This window comes from Marmota monax, unplaced genomic scaffold (assembly GCF_021218885.2).
Source record: "Marmota monax isolate L192 unplaced genomic scaffold, Marmota_monax_Labrador192_F-V1.1 WCK01_AAM20220418_F8-fsc00013, whole genome shotgun sequence".
Lineage (NCBI taxonomy): Eukaryota > Metazoa > Chordata > Mammalia > Rodentia > Sciuridae > Marmota > Marmota monax.
Window position 1 is genome coordinate 19,756,720 of NW_026692202.1, and position 25,340 is coordinate 19,782,059.

The following is a 25,340-nucleotide window of genomic DNA, read 5'->3' on the forward strand; positions in this document are numbered from 1 at the left end:
TGCTCTTCTTTTCCTTTTTGCATTTCTGGGGTTCAAACCCAGAGCTTCATATCTGCTAGGTAAATGCTATACTACTGAACTACATCTCCAGCCCCTGTATTCTGTCTTTTATCTTAACATGTTCATTTTCCATGTTATTATGTATTTATTTATTTTTTCTGGTGCATCAGTGGTTCCTTTATATAACAATTTTCAAAAACATGACTTGATCGCTGCCACAGTAATATGTATAGTTGATTCTTGAGGCATTGAGACTGGTATGAGTTTTTTTGTTATGAATAGCTGTACTTATTTATTCCTTATAATGATCTTTGTGTCAATTATAATAAAAGGAATATAACTTAGATAAAGAGTATGGAAACATTTAAAGTTCTTGATATACCTGTCAAAGGTTGTCGTGATAAATCCCTAAGAGCATTACCTTGGAGTGCCCCTGTCACTGCATCATTGACAGTTTTAGGTAGTTTCATTTAATGTAAGTAATAATGTAGTCAAGCTGACAATTAGAAAATGAATATTTTTCCTAAAACTTTATTGGTGTAAATATTCATTAAAGTCCTGTAATTTTATTATTGCCTTAATTAGCATTTTTGAATACCATTGTGATTGCACAAATGTATTATGTATTTTTACTGTAAGAATCATTTTTGCAATTAAGACTTACTGAATACTTCCTGTATAAGAGTCATTGTTCTGAGAATTTTACACAGAAATTCTCATTTCATCTTCACAACTCTGTGGAGTAGGTGCTATTGTTATCCCCATTTTAAAGAATCATATAAAGGTAGTAGCCTTCCCACGGCCATTCATGATTATAAGTAACAGGACTGGGTTTTGAATGTAGTTGGGTTTGGTCCTGGGGCCCATAATCTTTACTATTATACTGTATCATGAATGGATTTCTTTATTGACAGATGATGTTCTCATTCCTTTTCAGTGTTTCTATTGTTTGATTCTCAAGGGTGAATTTTTCTGTTTAAGATATTTATTCTGATAATGTCTTCCTTATAAAACATTATATAGATAAATTAAAAGCTCTGTCTGTGAAAATATTTATCCTATTCCTGGAATAATCAATGCTAAGAGTTGGATGTTTGGTTCCTCGAAACATTATGCCCTTTTCTTTTTGCCTGCTGCCTTCTTTCCTTTGCAAACTTATTATTCATAGCACAGATTGGGTAATTAGTTCAATACTAGTAAGCAAACCTTACAAATCTACAGCTAAAAAGCCTCTTGGTTATTTTAATTAGTTTCCCAATTTTCCATATAAATGGTATGTTATATATACTGTTCTACTTTAGATGAGTCATAGAAACAATTTTCGTTGACATAGTTTTGTGATGGCAACTGAAATTTTATGTCACTTTTCACTTATGGGAGATCAGTATCTTTGTAGAAATAGTATTTATTGATTTAATAGCTAACCATTAACCTATAGGTTGGGTGTCCCTTATCTGAAATGGTTGGGACAGGAAATGTTGTGTATTTCTAATTTTTTATATTTGGGAATATTTGTATATAAGATATCTTGGAGATAGGACCCAATTTTAAACCCAAAATTCATTTATGTTTTATGTATACCTTATACACTTTGCTTGAAGGTATTATATACAATATTTTAACAGCTTTATGTGTGAAACGAAGTTTCATGGTGTTAATTTTTCCACTTGTGGCTTTAAATTCCAACCTAAACATTTTGTATTTTGGATTTTCAGATTAGGGATGTTCTACCTACACTATAATTGTGCAGTATCTAAAGCAATACAGAACACAGTAGCAAAACAGTATAGTTCCTGCCCTCAAATAGCTTTGAGATAAATTAAAAGATGTAGTCAAATTATTTGTTGTTGAAGACAAATAAATAAGGAGAGATACCAAAGAACTTCCTTTGGAGCATTACTTGATGTTGCATATGAAATATGACTGCTCTTTATGATTTTAGGAATATAAATTTAGTGTTCATAGAAATATTTTTTCATATTGTTTATTGATGACATATATTTTTAAATAGTGAAATAAATAAGAAATACAACTATATTCAGTATAATCAGCCTTTTCAATGACAAATGTGAAACAAAACAGGCTATTTCTTTCTTCTCACAGAAACTGATTGTTGTATAAAAATTAAGGCGTTTTTCATATCTTTCTACCTCTGTGATGTGTTGTGCTGCATAAACCATTTTGGGTAGCTTTTAAATTTCAGATCAAGGTAAATCTGAGCAATGGAGTTGGCATTACTCTCTGATGAAAACCACTTAAAAGAATGCAGTATTTTACATATTTAATTTGTATGGCCATGAAGTTCTGAAAAGCATAACCTGTAGCGTTCATGGTAATTAGTGCAAATGAATGTATCATTTGATTTTATACTTTGAAGTCTGATAAAGACACTATACATTATGAATAAAGCTGTTTAATCTAAAAGTAACTAATTAAAATAACCAAGAAGCTTTTTAGCTGTAGATTTGTGAGGTTTGCTTACTAGTATTGGAACTAATTACCCAATCTGTGCTATGAATAATAAGTTTGCAATATCTTGTTACTTGGGAAGCATTTCAGATCCCATAATTAGGTCAAGATCAGTTATTATGTTTGTACCTTACTAAGCCTAATTCATTTTTTTTAAAAAGAGAGAGAGAGAGAGAGAGAGAGAGAGAGAGAGAGAGAGAGAGAGAGAGAGAGAGAGAATGTTTTTTAATATTTATTTTTTAGTTTTCGGCAGACACAACATCTTTGTTTGTATGTGGTGCTGAGGATCGAACCTGGGCTGCATGCATGCCAGGCGAGTGCGCTACCGCTTGAGCCACATTCCCAGCCCCCCTAATTCATTTTTAGTATTTGTGACTTTATTTTGACTTGATATGCATTTCAGTGAAAATATCTTTTTTGTCTTGTGATTCTGGTCTTATAATAATAAAAAAAGACAATGTCTTTTAAAAGTATTTTTCCCATTATAAAGTAATTCTTATTCATTGTAGAAAATTTAGAGAATGAAGATAGAGCAAAGGACAAAAATTAAAAAAAACCCAAAAACAACAAAAAAACAAGTCTGTCATTTCACCGGTTAGATATGGTTGTTGCTTATGTTTTGGTGTGTGTGCTTTTAGGTCTTCCTCTCTTCCTCAGTTGAATAAAAATGTACTAATTTCATAATGTTTTAGTGTTTATTATAAGCCAGGTACCCATTTGAGGTACAGAAAATTAGAGTGGACCCTGTATATTAAAACTTCAATTAGGTGAAATGGGTCTTCTGCAGAAATTATTCATTATACATGATTTTATTATTTAATAATCTGCTATTTGCAGCCTAAGTATTTCCCATTTCATTAAATTTTTTTATTGGATATAAACATAAAATTATTTCTTTTAAATTTTTGTTTGTGGTTAAACAAGTTAAGTAGAACTGGAAAGTTTATAATACAGAGTCCTAGAACTCTTCCTGGGTCCGTCTTACTCCCAAAAGACAATCACTTTTTAAGTTTTTACATTTTTCTCTGTGGTTATCCCCAAGTTTTTAATACATGCTTATGTCACTATTAATCAACTTTAGGTGAGTTCCTTCTGGTGTAGCACATCAAAATCTTTGTGTCCACTTTTTTTCCTTTAAAGTCTTCCATTATAGTTATTCTGTTATAGCTATTTCTTCATTGAGCATGCATGTATGTTTAACCCTTTATTTCTTGTTCTAATAACACAAGAGTTTTTTTTGACTCTTCATCTTGTAATATGAGGATATTAAGAGTTCCCTGTCTTACATCTACCTCTTAAGTTATGCCATCCCTATTTAATTAATTGATTGATTAATTTGTTTTTGTGGTACTAGAGATCAAACCTAGGACTTCCTTGCATAGGACAGGAAAGTGTTCTATCTCTGAGCTACATCCACAGCCCCAAGCCCTAAATTTAATACTGATACCTGTTTGCATTTACATGTTGACTGCTGAACATAGTTTAAAAATTAAATTTTTTAAAAAAAATTCTGTGGTTGATTTTAAATAGTGAAAATACTTAATTTTTTTCTCCCACTGGATCTATTATTTAGTGGAAAGACTTAAATTTTCTTTTTTTATGGCAAGAAAAGAGAAATCATTATTAATGTTTGAAAGGTATAAGGATTTAATATATAGAATTGCTTACAAAGGCATCAGAAGGTGTAGAAGCAAAAGGAAGAAAAGGGTCATCTTGAGATCAGTGAGCTGATGCTGCTTCTGGTTGGAGCCTGAGTAGCACTAGCTGTTCATCTGTGTGCTGGAGGGGGTGCTGCTGCTGTTAGAAGGATACTTCTGTTCAGCGAAGTGGTCCCCACTGAGGGAATTTCCACTGAGGAGCCCCCTCATGGCTGCAGCTGTAGTGACTTCTGAGATGCTGCCAAAAGTAAAATATAAGTAGGTTTCTCCCTCCTTTTTTTTAGTCTTCTGCCAGTGAGCCAACAAGCCTGGGAAGTGTCTATTACTTCTCAAATCAGGTATGCTACAGAGCACACAAGTGCAGAGGTGGAATTGACCACCAAAGATACAGCTAACTTGCCAAGAGTTTAATGCCATGACCCGTCTGCCCTTGCAAATGTTCTTGTTGTTGCGGCTGGGATTGTGGCTCAGTGGTAGAGCGCTTCGCCTAGCATGTGTGAGGCCTTGGGTTCCATCAGCATCACATAAAAATAAATAAAAGTATTAAAAAAAAATTCTTGTTGTTGAATTCAAATAGAAGTTACTTTTATACTTTACTAATTGTCTTTACTTTATTATCAAGTGTTTTTAACATTTTGTTTTATCTGTTTTTATTTTTTTAGCTGTTCCAAAGACTTCTTTCTTAGAACATTTTATGGTTTCTAGCCTTTAGCGTTCTCAGTTGTTACCCTGGTTGGATCTAGCTTTCTGGGTTTCAAGTTTTTCTTCCCTCCTTTCCTCTAGTTTTTTTTTTTTTTTGTATTGAGGATTAAACTCAGGGACACTTAACCACTGAGCCGTATCCCCAGTCCTTTTTTGAATTTTATTTAGAGACAGGGACTTACTGATTTGCTTAGTGCCTTGCTAAATTGCTGAGGCTGGCTTTGAACTTGAGATTCTCCTGCCTCAGCCTTCTGAGCCTCTGGAATTACAGGTTTGTACCGCAGCGCTCAGCTTTCCTCTAGTTGTTTTCTTCTGGTTTCTCACATTGTATAGGGACACCTCCTTCAGTCACTTTCTAAGAATGTGCAGGAAGTAACTCATATCCATGCCTAGGTGTATGAAAATGCTGTTGCACTGGCTCTATACTTAATAATAATTTGGTTGTGAATAAATTGTAAGGTAAAATAATTTTTCCTTAGGATACTAAAAACCTTACTTTTGTATCTCCTTTTTTTTTTTTTAAAAAATATTATTTTAGCTGTCAACAGGCCTTTATTTTACTTACTTATATGTGGTGCTGAGAATCAAACCCAGTGCCCTACACATGCTAGCCAAGTGCTCTCCCAGTGAGCTACAACCTGAGCCCATACCTCTGTATCTTCTAGTAATGTCTATTACTGATAAAAGTTCTGATATTATTCTGATTTGAATTCCTTGTTAAGTGGTCTGCACTGTCACTGGGCATTTTTAGACTTTTCTATTTATTCTTGGTGTAGAATTTCTTGGTTATATGTAATTTTGTGTGTGTGCATGTGCGTGCGTTAACATTATAATATTCCCTCCCCCATTGATTGTGTATTTGGTGATTTCTGAATCAGAAAACCTGGGTTCTTCCATTTAGATTAATTTGACCTTATCTTTCATTTTCTAGAACTACTATTGATTGTTAAATTTCCTTCCCACCCCACCCCCCATTTCTAAATTTTTCTCTTATAATTTTAATCATTTCTCTTTTTCTGGGAAGTTCTCTAATTTTCCTGTCTTCTAGTTGAATTACTTATCCCAGCAGCTTTGCTTTTAATTTTTAAAGAGCACATACATTTTTGTTATCTGCTTGTTCTTTTTTTTTTTTTTTTTTGACAACCTGTTTTCCCTCTCTCTCTCTTTTTTTTTTTGCCATGCTGGGGATCAAACCTATGACACTGTGTATGCTAGGCAAGCCTTCTAGCCTTCTGCTACTGACACAGTATCCTCCCGCCTGTTTTTGATTTATGTATACAATAGCTTCCTGAATCTGTGAAAGTTTAAAGGGGGTTTAAAGTTGTTTTTTATTCCTTGACTCATCTTCTTTTTTCATTTTTCTAGTTTTCCTCAAATGTGTTTGGTTCTTGGTTGACTGCATTGGAAAATGAGACCCCTTGGAAATTCTGTGAATGTAAGCTGGGTTTGTCAACTTCTGACCTTTGCTTTATGATAAACAATTATGCTGAAGGACTCTAAATACTACTATATAGAGAAGTTTTTTCTTCTGGTCGCCATTTATGACCTGTGTGTCTTGTAGGAATTAAATTATTGTATATTAGTTTCAAATAATTCTTCTTTTCCAGTCCATATGTCCCTCCACTCATTCTTTGCAGTTCATGCTTCTGGGTTTGGAGTTTTGTGGTTTTGCAAAACAGGCAGCTCCATCTGTGGATATTGGTACCTCAGCACTTCTCAGCACTTCACCATTTATTTCATGTCAACCCCAAATTTGATTGAAATAATACATCTGCTGATTCTCTTAAATTAGCAACTTAAAACATCATTCTTTTAAGGGATAGAACTTTATTTCCCTCTCCTTGAGTATGGATTGGGTTTGTGTCACTTTAAAAAATGAAATATGGCAGAAAATGATTGTCACTTCTGGGTTTAGATAATAAAAGTACTTTTTTTTTTTTTTTTTTAAGCAAGCTTTCTTTATTAAGCAGTGGAATGCTACATATTTAGGAGAGAAAAATGGTAATTGATTACAACTAGAATCTGATTTTTTTTAATTTGCTCTACTTAGTTATACATGACAACAGAATGCACTTTGATTCATTGTACTCAAATGGAGCACAATTTTACATTTTTCTGGTTGTACACATGTAGGATCTCATTCATGCAATCATACATGTACCTAGGGTAATGATGTCCAACTCATTCCACCATCTTTCCTACCCCATGCCCCCTCCCCTCTGCCTCTCCCTTTTGCCTGATCCAGAGTTCCTCCATTGATCCGATGCCCCTCCCCCCATTAGGAATCAGCATCCACTTATCAGAGAAAACATTTGGCCTTTGTTTTGGGGGATTGGCTTACTTCACTTAGCATGATACTCTCTACTCCATCCATTTACCTTCAAATGTCATAATTTTATACTCTTTTAATGCTGAGTAATACTCCATTGTGCATATATACCATGGTTTCTTTATCCACTGGATCTTATTTTTATAAAGTTCAAGAGAGATTGGAATCATGACAAGTGAGAATTGAATTATGGCAAAAAATGCATTGGTTGGATAGTCAAAGAGAACAGTTGTGCAACTTCAAATCAGAGGAAACAGTTGCAAAAGTTCGAAACCCATTGTTGCTGGGAAAGGGTGAGAGCCCACTGTTTATCTTCTCTCCCAGGTCACATTGTCATCTTCTCTCCCTGGGGGTTAATATTTCCCATTTTCTTGAGGGTTGTTATTTTTCATATCCTTCACTCACTTTTAAAACCTACCAGATCTAATGCCTTTTGAGGAGGGAAAGTTTTGACCATAAATCATCACCAATGTATATTGGTATTTTTGTACTTTTAAAATATCTTTCTTGAGTCAGTATTGGTTACTTGTATTTTCTTAAAAATACCTATCCCATCTATGTTTTACAAAATTATCTTCATAACTGTCATATGATGTTCCATAATTTTAAAATCCCTAATAGAATTTACTCCTTTTTAATGCCTAATATTTACTCCTATCCTGTTTCATTTTTTATTGATCAAAATTGCCAGAATTTTTAGTCTTTTTAACTAACTACTTTTATGTTGATCATTTCTCTGTGAGTTTTTAATTTCACTAATTTAATTTCATTTATTGTTATTAGTTTTTATTTTACTGCTTAAAAATTATTTTGGTTTTTCTCTCTACCTAGTTAAATTTTAACTTGAAAGTCATTCATTTTCTATCTTCTTATTTTTTATTGTAGGTTTTTTTTTTTTTTTTTTAATTTGTTTTGTTTTGTTTGTTTTTTGGTAGTGGGGATTGAATCCAAGACTGCACTACTCAGAGCCACAGCCTTGGTTCTTTTTATTTTGAGATAGGGTCTCATTGCTTAGGGCTTTGCTAATTTGTTGAAGCTGGCCTTGAACTTGTGATCCTGATGCCTCAGCCTCTGAATTTGCTGGGATTACAAGTGTGTACCACCACGCCTGGCCTATTATAGGTGTTTTAATGTATATTAATATCCAAATACTACTTTACCTATATTCCATGAATTTGCACATTTGTTTATCCCCAACAAAGGTAAACCCTGTAACTCAGAAACATGCATGTGTTTGACAGCAAGGAGGACAGTTTGATTGGAACTCAGCACTAAAGAAGGACCTGCGTCAGATCAGGTAGGGCCGTGTAGGCCATTGCAAAGATAGGCTTTTATTCAGAGTGAGATGAGCAGTCATGGAAGGATTTTGAACAAAGAAAAGACATAATCCGACTAGCTTTAATAGAATCATTCTGGATATATTAATTGCATATATGAATTTTAAAATAAAGTCTAATAAAAATGGGGTAAAATAACTTTACTATTTTGTTAAATAGGCCTGTAACAGTATAGTAGTCCACCTTTGCAGAAGATACATTCCAAGACCCTCAATGGATGCCTAAAACATATATATATAAAGTCTTTATATATATATATATATATATATATATATATATATATATATATAAAGATTTTTTTTTCTTCTACATATATTCATATTTTTCTATACATAAAAAAGCTTGATTTATAAATAATAAAAGTACTTTTACTACTTCCATCCTTGGTGTTCTCTTGGATCAGTTGCTCTGGAGGAAGCTGGCCACCATATGATGAGGGAATTTTAGTCTGTCATTTTACCCTACTATCTTATCATTTGGCTTGGGCTGCTTTATTTCATTGCTTCACTACTAAGCTCACTTATGAGTTTGATGGTAGGCCCCAGTTCCTCACTGGCTATATCTTATTTGTGGGCTTCTCCATTAGTTGTGTTTGGGAAAAAGAGCTTTTCTGTACCCATTTAGGTTTTGAGGTTAGGTGCCTACAAATTATACTAACAAAAGGCAGATTACCAGGAGAAAAAGCTAAGTATTATATGAATACTTATGCATGTGAAAGTACACAAAATGAGTGGTTTGCTAAATTTACCTAACTTAATAGGAAAAAGGAAAGGTAGAGAATAGGGTTCTAGGAGAAGAATAAATGAGTTTCTTTGGGAAAGAAATAGATGTTTGGAGAAAAATGGTAATTTAAGTTTGTGATAGTTTGTTTTTGCAGGTGGGAGTAATCTTTTTCCTCTTCTTCATGAATATAAAACTCTCCAGAGAGGGGATTTATGATAGCTTAACTCTTCCTGGGGGTGGAGTTTCTAGAAGGAGCAGATTAATGGCATCCTTATTTCCAGAACTTTCTGCTTTTAAGTCATTAAAGGGAAACTCTTAAAAGGCTTCTTTCTATATCTATTGAATCCCCAAATATCTTCAAGTTAAAATAATCCTTATACTAAAATCTGGGGTTTTAAGTGGGTTCCCACAGTTGCCTAAGTGTCTCAGGACATGGTCACCTCCAGAGCAATTGATCTAAGAAAGCACCCAGATGAAGTAGTACTACCTTTATCATCCAATTTCAAAAGTGATATATGATCACTTTTTTTTTTTTTTAGAAGTGATATATTGTCTGGGCTGGGGATGTGGCTCAAGCGGTAGCGCACACACCTGGCGTGTGTGCGGCCCGGGTTCGATCCTCAGCACCACATACAAACAAAGATGTTGTGTCCGCTGAAAACTAAAAAAAATAAATATTAAAAAAAAAAAAAGAAGTGATATATTGTTAAGGTCTGTAAACAAGTCAAGATAGTGCCTGGCATTTTGCCAGAGGGAGTGGTTTGTGAAGTAACACCATCGAGCCATTAAGTGTGGAGATTCCTTATTGGTTGACTGCTGTATCTAGTTCATGTTAATTAAGATAAGCTGTGTGTAATCTATATATACCCCTCCTGTCCTACAATAAACGGCTCCTACTCCTGCTGTATCAATCTACACAAGTTGCTCGTCACCCCCCCACCCGGCTATTTTGCTGCAGCTGGACTGAGGCAATATATAAACTCAACCCACCCTTAAGGGGAGGGGAAATTAATCTCTATCTCTGGAAGGTCAAAGAATTTGTGGACTTTTAGGAATTTATTTTTTTAAGCTACCAAATAGCTTTATGTTTTAAAAAGAAAAACAAAACAAACTTTGCTATTATTTTGATGATGTCTTAGAGGAATCATTCTGGATTCTTAATGCCATTATATGAACGTACTATACTTTGATAGTTACTCATGGTTGTAAATTTAGACTGTTTTGACATTTTTGTTTTTGTAACAATACCATGATAATATTATTCTAGTTAACTTTTCTCAAATGAGTATTTATTTTATAATAGTTTATTGTAATAATTTATTAGCTCTTGAAGACACTTGTGGAACATACATACTTTTTTAGTGTTAAAAAAATCCAGTGCATAATTTATTATTTTAGTATTTTCTGCAATGGTATTTTGTGGCCATATTTTAAAATAATTAATATTTTAATGATTTATTAAACAGATTAATTGCTGAAAAATTTCTGTAATTTCTGGTTTAGTTTTGGTGTTTTATGAGTTCACTAGATGGCAGCAGAGGACCAGCTTCATTCACGCTGCTTGCAGTAGAATTCTGATGATATCCAGTGCATCTTATATCTAATACATCTTAAAATAGTAATTTGGGATTTTAAAAAATTTAGTAAGAATTGACAGGATCATGTATACAACATTATTGAAACCATAGACATTTGACAATGTTAACATGTTCTTTTGTGTCTGGCACTTGAATTATTTGTAGATGACCTTGAAGTACTATTTTGGAATTGATTTTCGTAAAAAAAAAAAATTAGCTATAATAAAGTCTCTAGAAGTGTTTTGTCTGCTTCAGGAAACTCAGATATTCTTATGTTGGAATTTTGGAAGAGAATTAAGTGAAAATTCTGTTTTATCCTATGTGGGTTTATTTGTTTATTTTTCTTATTTGTGTTGGGAATGAAGGAGTTGTATAGAAAAACTCAGTGTTGAAGTAAAGCTCTTTTATCTTAAATACTGAAATTTTTGCTCATGAAGTAGAAAAGTTATTTTACTTGCATATGATATGAAGAACAGAGATTTTAATCAATGAGCTCTAATTATATATTTTGGTAAAGAAATTTCCATAATCATATTTTTAAAAAATCATATATAATTGAGTACTTATTTAATTATACTTTCTTCAGAAACTACATTGAGTTTTTGCATGTTTGATGGTACTTTGGTCCCTAAAAGTGTTTGTTAACCAGGTAAAGAAATTGGAAAATTTGTATTTCTGACAGCTTTTTTATTTTAAAGTGTGAAATTTGATTTGAAGAATTTGTAAACATTTCTTAGTACAGTGTGTCTCTGGCTTTTGGTTCAGCTCTAAATTTGCTGCCATTGCTAATATTTTTGCTGGTAAGGTGAACTTTCTTGGACCAATTTTATTTTAGTAACATTTTAGAATTTAGAAAATTTGATTAAATACTTTTGCATGGTCAAAGAACTTAAATTTGATTCATCATGAATTATTTAGAAGGGAATTTAAGCTTTTATATGGTATCCTAGCTTGATAAAATGCAAACTAATTGACAAGAATTATAGAATATAGAATATGATCAGAACAAATCAAATTCCCATTTAAATGATGAATTTCAAATAGTTGCACATCGAAATTATGCTGCAATCTGGTTGTGATAGTTGCATTTATTAATATCAGTCCTCATTACATTTATTTTTGTAGTCTCGGTAGTATTTAGTCACTTGTATTTAGTATTTAACTGTTGAGATGGTGAATCTAGAATTTCTTCTGATTTTTGTGTGAACATGAATAAAGACTAGTGGCAACCAATTGACTTCTACTAGTCTGATCCAGTAAGCATTACTTATTAGTATTAAATAAAAGTGAAAATGGAGGTCATAGTTAGGCATACACCAAGGCAAACCCTTTAAACCCAAATTTAAAATAATTTTGATTTCTTGAAATGCTATCTGTACTTATAAAAGAAACACAAAACATAAGCTTTTGGTCCTTGTCAGCATGATTCTGTTCTTGTCCTTAAAACAAATTGAACAAATCAGCTATAGACAACTGATCGAACAGCTTTGCTTGCCCTAAAAAGGATGTTAATATCTAATACAAGAAAGGTCTAAACTCAAGAAAGGCCAAAAATACTTCCTCCTTTATGCTTTATAAACTGCTGTAACTGCAATTTTTACCATTTGGTTTGATGTTTTCCAGATTTCCATCTGTACTTTTTGCATGACAATATTTCAATGTTTCTCAACTTGTTCTGATTTTAGTTTTGACCCTAGTAAATGAAGAGATGAAAACCCATTTAAAACACTTGGTATACTTAAATATAATCTTACTTGCATGCATTTTCCTGTGTACATGCAGTGATATTAAGTACAATCAAGCATCATCATGTTGTGCATATTCTGTAGGTGTTTTTAATTATCTTTCTTAAAAAGTACCTTAGTTGTCAAGCATGGTGGCATGCACCTGTAGTCCTAGCTACTTGGGGAGGATAAGACAGGAGGTTATTGAGTTTGAGGCCAGCTTGGACAACACAGAATTTTTTTTTTTTAAAGCTATTTTAAGTAAAAAAGGACAAAGCAGGAGGCATTATGCTACTTCATGTGAAAACATACTGCAAAGCTGTAATAATCAAAACAGCATGATATTGGCATAAAAACAGACACAAACCAGTGGTACAAAATAGAGAGCTTAGAAGTAAACTCAGTAATCTGAACTAAGATGCTAAGAACATGCATTGGAGAAAGGACTTCTCAATAAAGGTGTTGGGAAAATTGGATATCTACATGCAGAGAAATGAAGTTAGACCTCCATCCCTCACTATTTACAAAAAAACAAGTCAAAATGGATTAAGGAGTTAAATGTAAGACCTGAAACTATGATACTACTAGGAAGAAACATAGGAAGTGATTCAGGACATTGGGATGGGCAATGTTTTTTGGACATGATCTTAAGATCAGAAGAAACAAAAGCAAAAAATAAATAAATGGAATTATACCAAATTAAAAAGCTCCCGCATAGTAAAGAAACCAGTCAGCAGATCACAGAGACAACTTACAGAATGGGAGAAAATATTTACAATGTATACATCTGACGGGGTTGATATGCATAGTGTATATAAGGAACTCCAATAACTTAATAGCAAAAAAACCCAATTTAAAAACAGGCAGCAGATCTAAATAGACATTTCTCAGAAGAGGACACACAAATGACTGACAGATATGTGAAGTAATTCTGAACATCTCTAATCATCAGAAGATTGCAAATCAGGGGCTAGGGTTGTAGCTCAGTGGTACAGTACTTTTCTCGCACGTGTGTGGCACTGGGTTTGATCCTCAGCACCACAGAAAAATCAATTAACCAATCAATCAAACACATTGTCTCCATCTATAACTAATATACTTACATACGTGTATATATATATATATTTTTATACATATATGTGTGTGTGTATATATATATGTATGTGTGTATATATATATATGTATGTGTGTGTGTATATATATATATATATATATATATATATATAAATATGAAGAATGTAAATCAAAACCATAATCAGATATCACCTCATTTAATAAGGATGGCTGATAACAAGAAAACTAAAGAGAACAAGTGCTGGTAAGGGTGTGGAGAAAAGGGAACCCTTGTACACTGTTGGGGGGATGTTTATTAGTACAGTCATTGTAGAAAACAGTATGGAGCCTCTTCAAAAAACTAAAAGTAGAACTAGTATTTGTTCTAGATATCACACTGTGGGGTATATATTAAAAGGAAATGAAATCAGTATATTGAAGAGCCTCTGTACGTCTACCTTCATTGTAGCACTATTCACAATTGTGAAAAAAAGGAAACAACCTAAGTGTCGATAAACAAAATGTGGTACATATACACAATGGAATATTATTTAGCCATAAAACACTGAAATTCTGTCATTTGTGAAAACCTGGTTGGTGTTAAGTGTAAAACGCTGAGCACAGAAAGACAAATTTGACATGATCTTACTCATGTGGAATGTAAAAAGTAGATCTCAGAAGTTTAGAGTAGAATGGTGATTACTAAAGTTGGGAACAGTAGAGTGGGAGGAGAGGGTTAGGAAAGGTTGATCAATGGGTATTAAGATACAGTTAGGAGGAAGAAGCTTTGGGGCTCTGTTGCATATGTTTCATTATAGATATCAGTTGTATTCTGTACATTTCAAAAAGAAGAAATAAAAATAGAAGAAAGAATTTTGAAAGTTTTATAAATGATAAGTATTTGAGGAGATAAATATATTTAACTTAAACATGTAATATACACATGTATCAAACATTACATGATGCCCCATTACTATATACTTTCAATGTTTTTTATTATATTGGTTAAAAAACCTATCAGTTATGCTATTAGCTCATTTCTGAATTTAAACAGGCAGGATCTTTATAGTAAAATGTTTATGGTAAAATCTGGTATCTATGTTAGAAGTAAACTTTTCTCAAATTTCTTTTGGATTATGTCTTTTCCTTTCAATAAAATATTGTTTTGAAAATATTCATTGTTTGAGAAGCAATTACATGAAAACATGAAAAAAATATAGCTTGTTTTAAGGAAAATTTCTAATTTCAGACAAGTTTTAAAAGGTCACTGTTTGGACAACTTATTTGGAGCTGCCAAATATCTTGATGTGTGGCAATAAAGTTTTGGGAGAAGAATGAATTTGCATAATTAAAAACAGAAAACTTAAGACATGTTTATGCCCTTAAATAGATAAAAATTTAATTGTGGTATTAAAATGAGAAGAGGAGAGAACATTATGAAGTACAGTTGCATATAAATGATATGACATGTACTTAAAAATGAAAGAGGTCTTAGGTGGAGGATGTTAGCCAAGGACAGGTAGTAAGTAAGAGGAGCAATATGAAGAAGGAAGTCCTGAGGTTCAAAAAACCTGAGTAGGACTGACCTTACTGATAATTGGTATAAACCTTGAATCTCTGTAAGTTCTGAATCCTTGGCATTTAGGTGCTTAGGCTAAAGGAAGAAAATGGTTACACTAGTTGCTGCTTAATCCCTTTATTTATATTTTGAAGAGTGTCAGAGTTTGCTGAACCAAGATTCTCTGACTTTTTAAACTGTTAAGTCAACTCACACTTCTTGACTTGTTCTTAGGAAGTTGAAGGATGGGGAGTTTTCTTTATTTCAATCTTTTAAAAAATTAGGGTCACTGACTGCTGAGTTAGTGGGTTAACCCAGTGGCTTTTGAGACATTAAGAGAGTTGTTTTTGAAATTGAGCATAGAGTATGGTAAGAATATTTTCCATAGTTATATAGAATGCAGAGTAATGAACACTTTGAGTAATAGTTACTGTGACAATAGAGAGATGTGCTTAGCCAAAGGTGGTGATGTCCCAGAAAGTGAAGCCTGGGAGACATCACCAAAACACCTTTCTAGCAGAAGACTCTGGAAGACCCTGTATCAGTTATCTTCCAGTTATCTCCCAGCACTTTCCCATTTTCAATTGTAATTCAGGAAGTATTAGGTGATTGGGATTTAGTGAAAGCTTTGACTGAAAGTAGATTATATTAGCATTCATTCATTTTGAAATTTCCCAATAGTGAATTTCAAAAGTTGTATAATAATATGAAAATTAGAAAACTGATTGGAACTTGCTTGTGATCATGCTTAGTCCTCCCCCCCGCCCGCCCTTTTTACCTACCTCCTTTGCTCTTTTTATCTTAGTTAGGATCAAAACAAGAACTGTCTCCCCCTGCCGCACCCTCAGTATACTAAATTCAGGTTTGCTCTACCATGGAGCTACATTCCAACCTTTTTAATTTTAAAACAGGGGTCTCACTAAATTGATTCAAACTCGAGATCCTCCTGCCTCAGCCTCCTGAGTAGCTAGGATTCCAGACAAGAACATTTCTATAGCTTAGAAAGGAAAAATTTAATGTAGCCTTTGGACACATTCTTCAATAGAAGACTCTTTTTTCATGTGTTTTAAAAAGTTCTAGTTTTTCTTGACATCTGCTATCTGGCTTTTATATTTTTTTTTTGCAGTTTTAGTGTTAGGGTGGCTAGAGGCTATTTAATACAATTGGGTTTCTTTCTAGTTCTCATTCATTTAGCCTTGGCTGGTGCCCAAGATTTTGCATTTTTTTAAGCTACCAGGTGCTGCCAATGCTATTTGTCCAGGGACCACACTTTATGTAGCAAGAATCTACTTCATTTTATCAGCGTGAGGATATCAGAGCTGGAAAGACCAGGTCGTTTGCTCAAGTTCTTATACCTAATCAGTAATGGTGGACCTTTAATTTTTAATGTAAAAAAATCATCTCTCACAGTATAAGGAAATATTTAAAAACTTAGCTCTCTACCTTATTAAATGTTAATTCATTGTTAAGCCAAACTTTTTATGTAACTATAACTTGATTATTTTTATTATATGTCATTAATTCTGTGGAATAGGAGAGAGGAATTCATAAACTGACATTGTACCCTATGCTGTGCCAAACTCTGTTAATAGTGTTGATTTTTATGTGGATGGGAAGCTTTGCAGAAGACTCTAAATCTTGCTGTTTGAAGACGCTCTCTTAAAACAAAAACATCTAGATTTTCAAAATGATTAATAGAAATAAATATACAGGACAGTTTGTAGATTTTGCAGTTCTGTATTGCAGGTCTTCAAAATTTATTTGTGATGAATTAACTCAAATTGAAATATAAGATAGTCTTTCGACTGATTTTTTTCCACAAGCAAAGTTTAATAAAAACTGTTATGCTTAAATAAAACTTGATAAACAGAACATGGTAGAAAGCTTGTAGTATAAACAATATATAAAATAGAAATGACTGTGCTTAACTAGAAGAAATGTAATTGTTGGCAGATTGTCCAAGTCTTCTGTGATATGCTGCTGGCCTGCCATTTAATATACAATTAACATTCTAAGATAAAAGAATGGTTAGACAGATTTAGCAATTAAATTGGTGGGGTAGTGAATGGACTTTGTAATTTAAAATTAAATAATACGTGTTGTCTGTTTAATTACTGTGTACGTAAGTGATCACAGAATAGAATGAAGCTGTGGGCTTAAAGTGAAAGACTGTAAAGCCTTAATCACATCTGTTTCATGACTTTAAATTGGTGTGATATGAGGATGAAAGAGGAGCTTATCCTTTTGGAGAAGACTATTATACTTACAATAAACCAAACTTAAAATTTATAGGATTGTAATTTTTTCATAATGTTAAATGAAAATTTTGATAGTTTTTGATAAATTGAATATAATTGTGTTTTCATTTCAGTGGTTGTTAATAGTAGTGATAAAATGAAGCAATTGAGGTTTTAAATTACCTGAAGTGCTACTCTGAGATTCCTTAACTTTAAGCTATGTTTTCATGGAATTATAGTATAGTCATTGGTTGAGTTCCCAATTTAGCCTATAAATTTTATTTAATTCTTAAGGTACTTAAATTACTGTGTTTATCTGTTACAAAAATAACAAATGCAACAACCAGTGATTAAACTGTAATTGAAACATAAGAAGTTTATAAAAACTTTGAATAGTTTAAAAACTCTTAGAAAACTGATTTGATTTTATATGATAAGGAGAATAGAGATTTCTTATGGAGATTGTGAAGGGGACTCTGACATTGATTATTTTCTGTAGATGGATTAAAAATCTTACTACTATTAATTTTGCTTGGTAACATCTGTCTCTATCTTTGATCATACTTAATTAAGTTCATGAAGAACTAAGTAACGAAGGTGAGAAGGAAAAAAAAATTATTATTATTTAAAAAAAATTTTTTAGAGAGAGAGAGAGAATTTTTCAATATTTATTTTTCAGTTTTGGTGGACACAACATCTTTATTTTTTATTTTTATGTGGTGCTGAGGATCGAACCCAGCGCCCTGCGCATGCCAGCATGCCAGGCGAGTGCGTTACTGCTTGAGCCATATCCCCAGCCCTATTATTATTTTTTTTATTTTTGGGTACCAGGGATTGAACTCAGGGGCACCCAACCAGAGCCACATCCCCAGCCTTATTTTTTATATTTAAGAGACAGGATCTCACTGAGTTGCTGAGGCTGGTTTTGAACTGGCAATCATCCCGTCTCAGCCTCCTGAGATGTTGGGATTACAGGCATACACCAGCACTTTTTAATAAACTTCTTAATAAACCTATGATAAAGTTTATTCAATACTGTGTTTTTTAGAATATGAAAAAAAAATTGAAAATGGGTTAAAGTGGGCATGAATATATTTTGTGATCAGAGTAGAATTTATTGAGCAGTGAGCTAGTAAGAAAGACAGGTGAAGTGTGATTAAGTTCCATGGAGAAGCGGAAAGCTGGAGTTTGGCATTTCAGCTGTTCTTGTATTGTTTTTAGAACAAGGTATGATAGGTGTTGGTAGACAAGGGTCAAACTCTGATTAACTACTCTTATGTTAGGAAGGTTTATAAATTATATCTGGGAAAGTGTATGTAAACTCTGAATTTTCTTTATAAGAAATTTTATTATACCTGAATTTATTTCCATATAGCTCTACAACCTTGTGAATTAGGTTTCAGAGACTTGTTTGCCAATTCTGTTGGGAGCAGGGAGGGAATATAGCTGGTATAGAAAGAACAGAGGTTTGGAAGTAGATTCTTATAAAAGAAAAGATGCATAGGGAAAGTTAACTTTGGGCTTAACACTTGTCTCTGTTGAAGCATGAAAAGTAGATGTCATGTCACTTGGCATGAAGTTATATATAAATAGTTAGTATTATGTAATCCTTGATAGGTATTGAGGATATGCTGGGACATAACAGTGGGGTTATATCATAGGTATATTTAACTTACTTGAACTTAGCTGTAATGGGCAAAAAAGAAATGGGGTGGGGAACAACCAGCATATCCATTAACATTCTTGATTATAAGCAGTAGAAATCAACTTTGGCTAATTTATGCAAAGAAATATATTGAAGGCTCTTGGGAGAACTGGTCTTGGAAAGTGCATGGAAACAGTGGTAACCTTCAGCAAGGAGAAGAGCCAAAGTGAGGACACAGGAATACTTTGAGTAGGAAGCCCCCATGGACACTTGCTGACAATGTCTCAGTGGTTGTAATTTTTCAATTGTCCTGGTTCCTCTGTCACTCACTCATGCTAAAAAGTCTGGGGAATGGAATATTTGATTGTCTGGCTTAGATCCTGAGCCTATTTCCAAACTATTTATTGGGGATAAGGATAGAGGATATCCAGGCTTTTGGTTTCTATTCTAAAAAAGAAAATTATCCATAACAAAGATCAAACTCATAGTGTCTGTCATTTCTCCTGAACTAAATGAAATAATTATTTCTTCCTTAAAGTGTTGCATGGCTCAACAAATAAATATTCCCAATTCCTCAAGCTAGAAGCTTGGAAGTTTTCCTTGATTTTTTCCCCCATTTTCTCAGCCTCATATCAAGCAAATAGTTTATTGTCTTGTCATTCTACCTCCTAAATGTCTTGAATCTAACCACTTATCTCTAAGTTATGATTATCTTTGTAGTTCCAGCCACTGTGATTTCTTACTAGGTCTACTACAGAGGTCTCATAATTTCTCATTGTCCACCCATTGGCTCCTCCTACCTGTTTAGATATATATTATGTATGGGTGAACTTCTAAAAATGCTTATCAGATTGTGTTATTAGTTTGCTTAAAACTTTTCAGTGGTCTGCATTTAGTTACCAATTTCTTGGTTCCAATCTACTCTTTTTTATATTGGTGGTTGGGTGCCAAGATTTGTAAAATACATTTCCCTATTCCTTCACCAGCATGCTTTCTGTAGGTTTTCAGCATTTGGGGGTACTGGTAGGAATTTTGAAGGTGGGAGAAAGGAATTCTCATTTCTAGTTTTTGTAAGGATGCCTCTAGCAGATGAGGACCCCTGCCATTCCATTCTTCATCTTGTCTTGGAGAATTCACCATCAGTGTTGTTTCCCTCTCAGAGCTACCAGCTTTGGGGTCAGGAATCCTAGGAGATGAAGTAAGTGCCTGCCACTTGTATCACTTTCTCACCCACTAGACTTGGTCTTAATACAGAGGTCTCATAATTTTATTTGTGTTCCTTTAAGGTGTTGAGCAGTCTTCATCCTGGGGCTCTTTAATAGGGATTCAAACTTGAGCTGTAGGCTTTTCTCAAAGGTCTAGGTACCCACTATATGGTGCCATCCTTAGAGATTTGAACCTCCTCTATCCTTTTCCAGGCATAGTCTCATAACGCCTTTTCTCTAAGCTGCTAGTTTCTGATACTTCTTCCATTTGTTCTCCAGCTCTGCAGGTAGTAGTACTTCCTGGAATTATTAATCTCTGGGTTACTTCATTTTTCCTGTTTTACCTTTTCAGCTTTCCAGTATCTGTATAATTTCTATATTAAATATCATATATTAATTATCCATATGTTTTTCATTTGTCTTGTACAGACGATTTTCTATTTTTTAGGATAAAGAAAAAAAGTTTCATAATTACTATGTCCCTGGCTACTTCTTTAGCCTTGTGCCATGCAATTTTCCTGCTTTCTCCTTCTGCTTCAGTATTCTGCAGATTTTATTTGCCAGAAGGTGCTATATTGTCTTATCTCAAGGATATTGCTTCAGCTAGTCTGTATCTTGCCCTTCCTATTTTTCCCTTTCCTGCTCACCCCACAGTAATTTGCTTGGCTAACTCCTACATAATAAATGTAAAGTTTTTTTTAAACTCTTATTATAACCACATTTTAGCTACTCAATGAATATAACCCTTTGGGATGTCTTCCCTGATCTTCAGACTCTGCAATATATATTGCATCCTCCTTTGTACCTTGTACTTCAACTTTCCAAAACTTTTTATTTCTGGGATTATTTGTTTAATGTCATATTTTTTTGTTTAGGGTATAAATGAAGTTGGAAAGAGAATTTGTGCTAAATGGACTGTTATGTCCATTTAGCATTGAGCTTGTCTCCTGGCTGGCCCTCTGATAAACATTTAAAAAACTGGTTAATCTTTTAAGAAAAAAAAAATAGTGAGTTTGATAGGGGTTAGCAAAAATGGATAGGGATGGTGGTAAAATAAGTCAATTTAATTGACCAATGTTTTCTGTTTGTATTTCCTGTTAAAAATACTTATGTGGAGGCTAGAGGAGGAAGACTGTTTATTGTGTGGAAGCTACTGTAGTATAAAGAATGAAATTTAGCATCCTTATTTTATTGCCACTAATGAAGTTTAACATCCTTGTTTTATTGACACTTTCCAAAGGAAAATATTTCTCCAGGTCTGATTATATATTACTTCTCTTTCCCTTTTCCTTTTCCTCTCCTTTTCTTCTTATTTAATTTTTTGGTAGCTTTAATCCCTTGCCTTTTTCTATGCTTTAGAAAGCAATTTGTGGGCTGGGGATGTGGCTCAAGCGGTAGCGCGCTCATCTGGCATGCGTGCGGCCCGGGTTCGATCCTCAACACCACATACAAAAAACAAAGATGTTGTATCCGCCGATAACTAAAAAATAAATACTAAAATTCTCTCTCTCTCTCTCCTCTCTCTCTTTAAAAAAAAAAAAAAAAAAAAAAAAAAAAAAAAGAAAGCAATTTGTGTTTTGTTTCTGAAAGTAAAGTATAATGAGGCAAGCAGATATCATTAATAGTTTCTCTGCATAGAAATTGCAGCTCTTAACAGGTTTTCCTGTCTTTTTTTAAAAAAAATATTTATTTTATTTAGTTGTAGTTGGACACAATACCTTTATTCCATTCATTTACTTTTATGTGGTGCTGAGGATTGAACCCAGGGCCCTGCACATGCTAGGCAAGCACTCTACTGCCGAGCCACAGTCCCAGCCCCCTCCTGTCTGTCTTTATCTAGTATGTATACACAGTTTTATCTTCCCTTTTCCCTGTTACCATATTATGCATTCTGATTTTTAACTTGCTTCCTTTCCACTTTTTTTCCAGATTATGAATCGCTTTTTACTTTATTGTTTTTATCATTGTTTTGAAAATGCTTGCATAGTATGCTTTTACATGCATATGTGGTATTTACTTAACCTATATGCTCTTTGATGGATATTTGAGTTTTCACTTTTTACTGTTATGAAATGCTGTGATGCACTTCCTTATATGTATAGTATTGCTTAACGAGTGTTTTGTGTGTGTTCATCTAGACAAGGTGCAAGGTACAAGGTGTCTGATCTGTGGGAAGGAACAAAATATAGAAAACAGAAATCTCTGAAAACAGAGCTCATATTTGTAGATAATATCATAATTGCTTTCTTCAAAAAAAATTATTTTAGTTGTAGATGAACATAATACCTTTACTTTATATATTTTTGTGTGGTGCTGAGGATAGAACCCAGTGCCTCCAACATGCCAGGCAAGCACTCTACCACTGAGCCACAACCCAAGATCCCATAATTGCTTTTTATTTGACCTTTCCTTATGTTGATTTAAATTTCTTTTGAAAACAATCCAGAGCATTTCCTACTTCTTTTAAGATTCCTGAATTTTCCCTACCCACCAGGAGTTGCTACTTTTGAAGAGTAAGTAAAAAGAGACCCTTGAAGGACTAAGTATTCCTGTTGTTTGTGAACCTGCTAGTCTAGCCTTTGGTGTAATAATTTCTCAAATGCACATTCAGTCCAGATTGAGGCTGATTTTATTTTTCTAGTGAAATCTGAGTTTCCACACTTTCCATCTGCCATGGCTGCAACTATTTTAATATGTACCAGGGTCCTGGGCAATCCATCCTTTCCCCAGGAGTCTGCTGAAAGTAATTATTTTAGGAGCAGCAAGTCAGAGCATGCTAGTTCCCCCACACAATTCTCCTTTTAGTCTTCCTTGTTGCTCTTTCCCCTTTGTTTTTGCCTTAATCAGTTCTCATATTTCTCCTCACCTATTCCAAATTTTTGTTTATGGTAAACAAATTATCTTCTATTATATTAGCCTCTATGTACTGTATTAGGTTCCATCTCTTTACCGTTTCCCCTGGCCTTTAATTTGCTTCAACTCCATCTTTTTTCTTTCTCTCTCTTTCTTTCTTTTCCTCCTCCTCCTCTTTTTTCCTCCTCCTCCTCCTCTTCTTCTTCCTCCTCTTATTCTTATTCCCCCTCCTCCTCTTCCTCCTCTTCTTCCCCCTCCTCCTCTTCCTCCTCCTCTTCTTCGTGGTCTTCCTCCTCCTCCCCCCCTTCTCCTTTTCTTCCTCTTCCTCTTCCTCCTCCTCCCCCCTCCCCCCTCCCCCCTTGTACATGGGAGGCAAGCACTCTGCCAACTGAGTTATATCGCCAACCCTCAGCTCCATCTTTTAGTTGTTGCTATTTTTTTCCTGATATACCTTGTGAGTAGGAGGTATTATGAATCAGTTTCTCCTCCATTTTCAGTGATGTACCAGGTTATTCTTCCACTCTTTCATTTAACACCAAATAAGAACAGGTTAACAAAATGATTCTGGTTCTTTTCAGGCACATTTACTAACCCTCATTTTGCTGTCAATTTTCTTTTTTTCTTTGACAACTTTGGTGCCTAGATATGGTCTCTATTTTTACCGTGGCTTGCCTTCGTCTTCGTTCATTTGGTAGCAATAGCCTCTTAGTCTGTAATTTCCCCAGGTTAAACCTATCTGGACATTTTTGTTTATATGGTGTGAAATAAATCTGACCATTCAAAGAGACAGATTATGTTTATAAATCCCTCCATATATTAGGTTTTAGAAGATAAAGTATAAGAAATCTTGTGGTTTTTGTTTAAAATGTTAATTTTATATTCATGAATGACAGATTTGAAATTATATGTGGTTATATCATGATAGTGATTCAAAAGAGGAATTTTGCTAACTATTGTGGTAGAAAGAGCACCGAATAGCACAAGGTCTGGCTACATTTGCAAGTCCCTTAATTTTTCACTGTTTTTTTTTCTACTTCAAAGTGGAGAGAGTAATATCTAATTCATAGTTGTTGAACCCTAAAATGCAATTACGTATGTGTGTTATGTGTGTTTTGTAAACTTTGAGAGACTTATGTTTAAGATCTAATAAAAATTAGAGAAACTTCCCTCCTAAAATGGATCATAAGGTTGCTCCTTACATTATCCCATAAAAACATTGCTTTCCCTACACTCTGTTTTTCTTCAGGAAATGAAGAAGTATTAAAACACCACATTCGGCCTTTTTTTTTTTTTTATTTCTCATAATAGAGAAAAGGGACTCCAGTGAACATTATTCCATTAAGATGTTATAAGCTTAAGGAAAATCCATTCAACTATTATTTCTGTTCTTGATATTATATTAATATTATCTGTTTAATGTTTTATTTACAGTTATATGATGTTGATTGATGGCACAAATGAAGTTTTTATGATTGATAGAGATAATTCAGTATTTCATGTTTCAAATTTGGAATTTCCATTTCGTAAAGATCTCCGAATGCATTTATCAAACACTCTCTTGGATGGGGTAAGTCATACTTATTTTAAAATGTGTACAAAATTAAACATTGCTATTTTTCTTTTCCTTATAAGTTAATGTGTATTTTTATTAAGAAGTTAAGAATTGGGTCTATTTTTTTTTTTTTGGTACCACGAATTGAACCCAGGGGTGCTTAACCACTGAGCCATATCCTTAGCCCTTTTGATATTTTATTTAGAGACAGGATCTTGCTAGGTGCTGATGCCACATCAATGTTTATAGCAGTACAATTCACAATAGCTAAATTGTGGAACCAACCTAGATGCCCTTCAATAGATGAATGGATAAAAAAAAATGTGGCATATATACACAATGGAATATGGCATTTGCAGGTAAATTGATGGAGTTAAAGGAGATAATGCTAAGTGAAGTTAGCCAATCCCCCAAAACCAAATGCCCAATGTTTTCTTTGATATAAGGAGGCTGATTCATAGTGGGATAGGGAGGGAGCATGGGAGGAATAGACGAACTGTAGATAGGGCAGAGGCGTGGGAGGGGAAAGGAGGAGGCAAAGGGTAATTAATGATGGTTGAATTGATGATCCTTATTATCCAAAGTACATGTATGAAGACATGAATTGGTGTGAATATACTATGTATACAGAGATATGAAAAATTGTGTTCTAGGTGCAATAAAAATTGTAATGCATTCTGCTATTATATATAAATAAAAATAAATTAAAAAAATAGAA

General features: G+C 33.7%; 1 protein-coding gene across 2 annotated transcripts in view; it reads left to right on the forward strand.

The window, feature by feature from the left end:
• The window catches only part of Rngtt (RNA guanylyltransferase and 5'-phosphatase), a 234,044-nt gene that overhangs the window by 44,601 nt on the left and 164,103 nt on the right, over nt 1-25,340 (forward strand). For both annotated transcript variants that reach the window (XM_046431641.2, XM_046431631.2), the window contains exon 9: nt 24,502-24,637. In XM_046431641.2, coding sequence (XP_046287597.1) covers nt 24,502-24,637 — 136 coding nt within the window. The remainder of the gene's footprint in view (nt 1-24,501; nt 24,638-25,340) is intronic.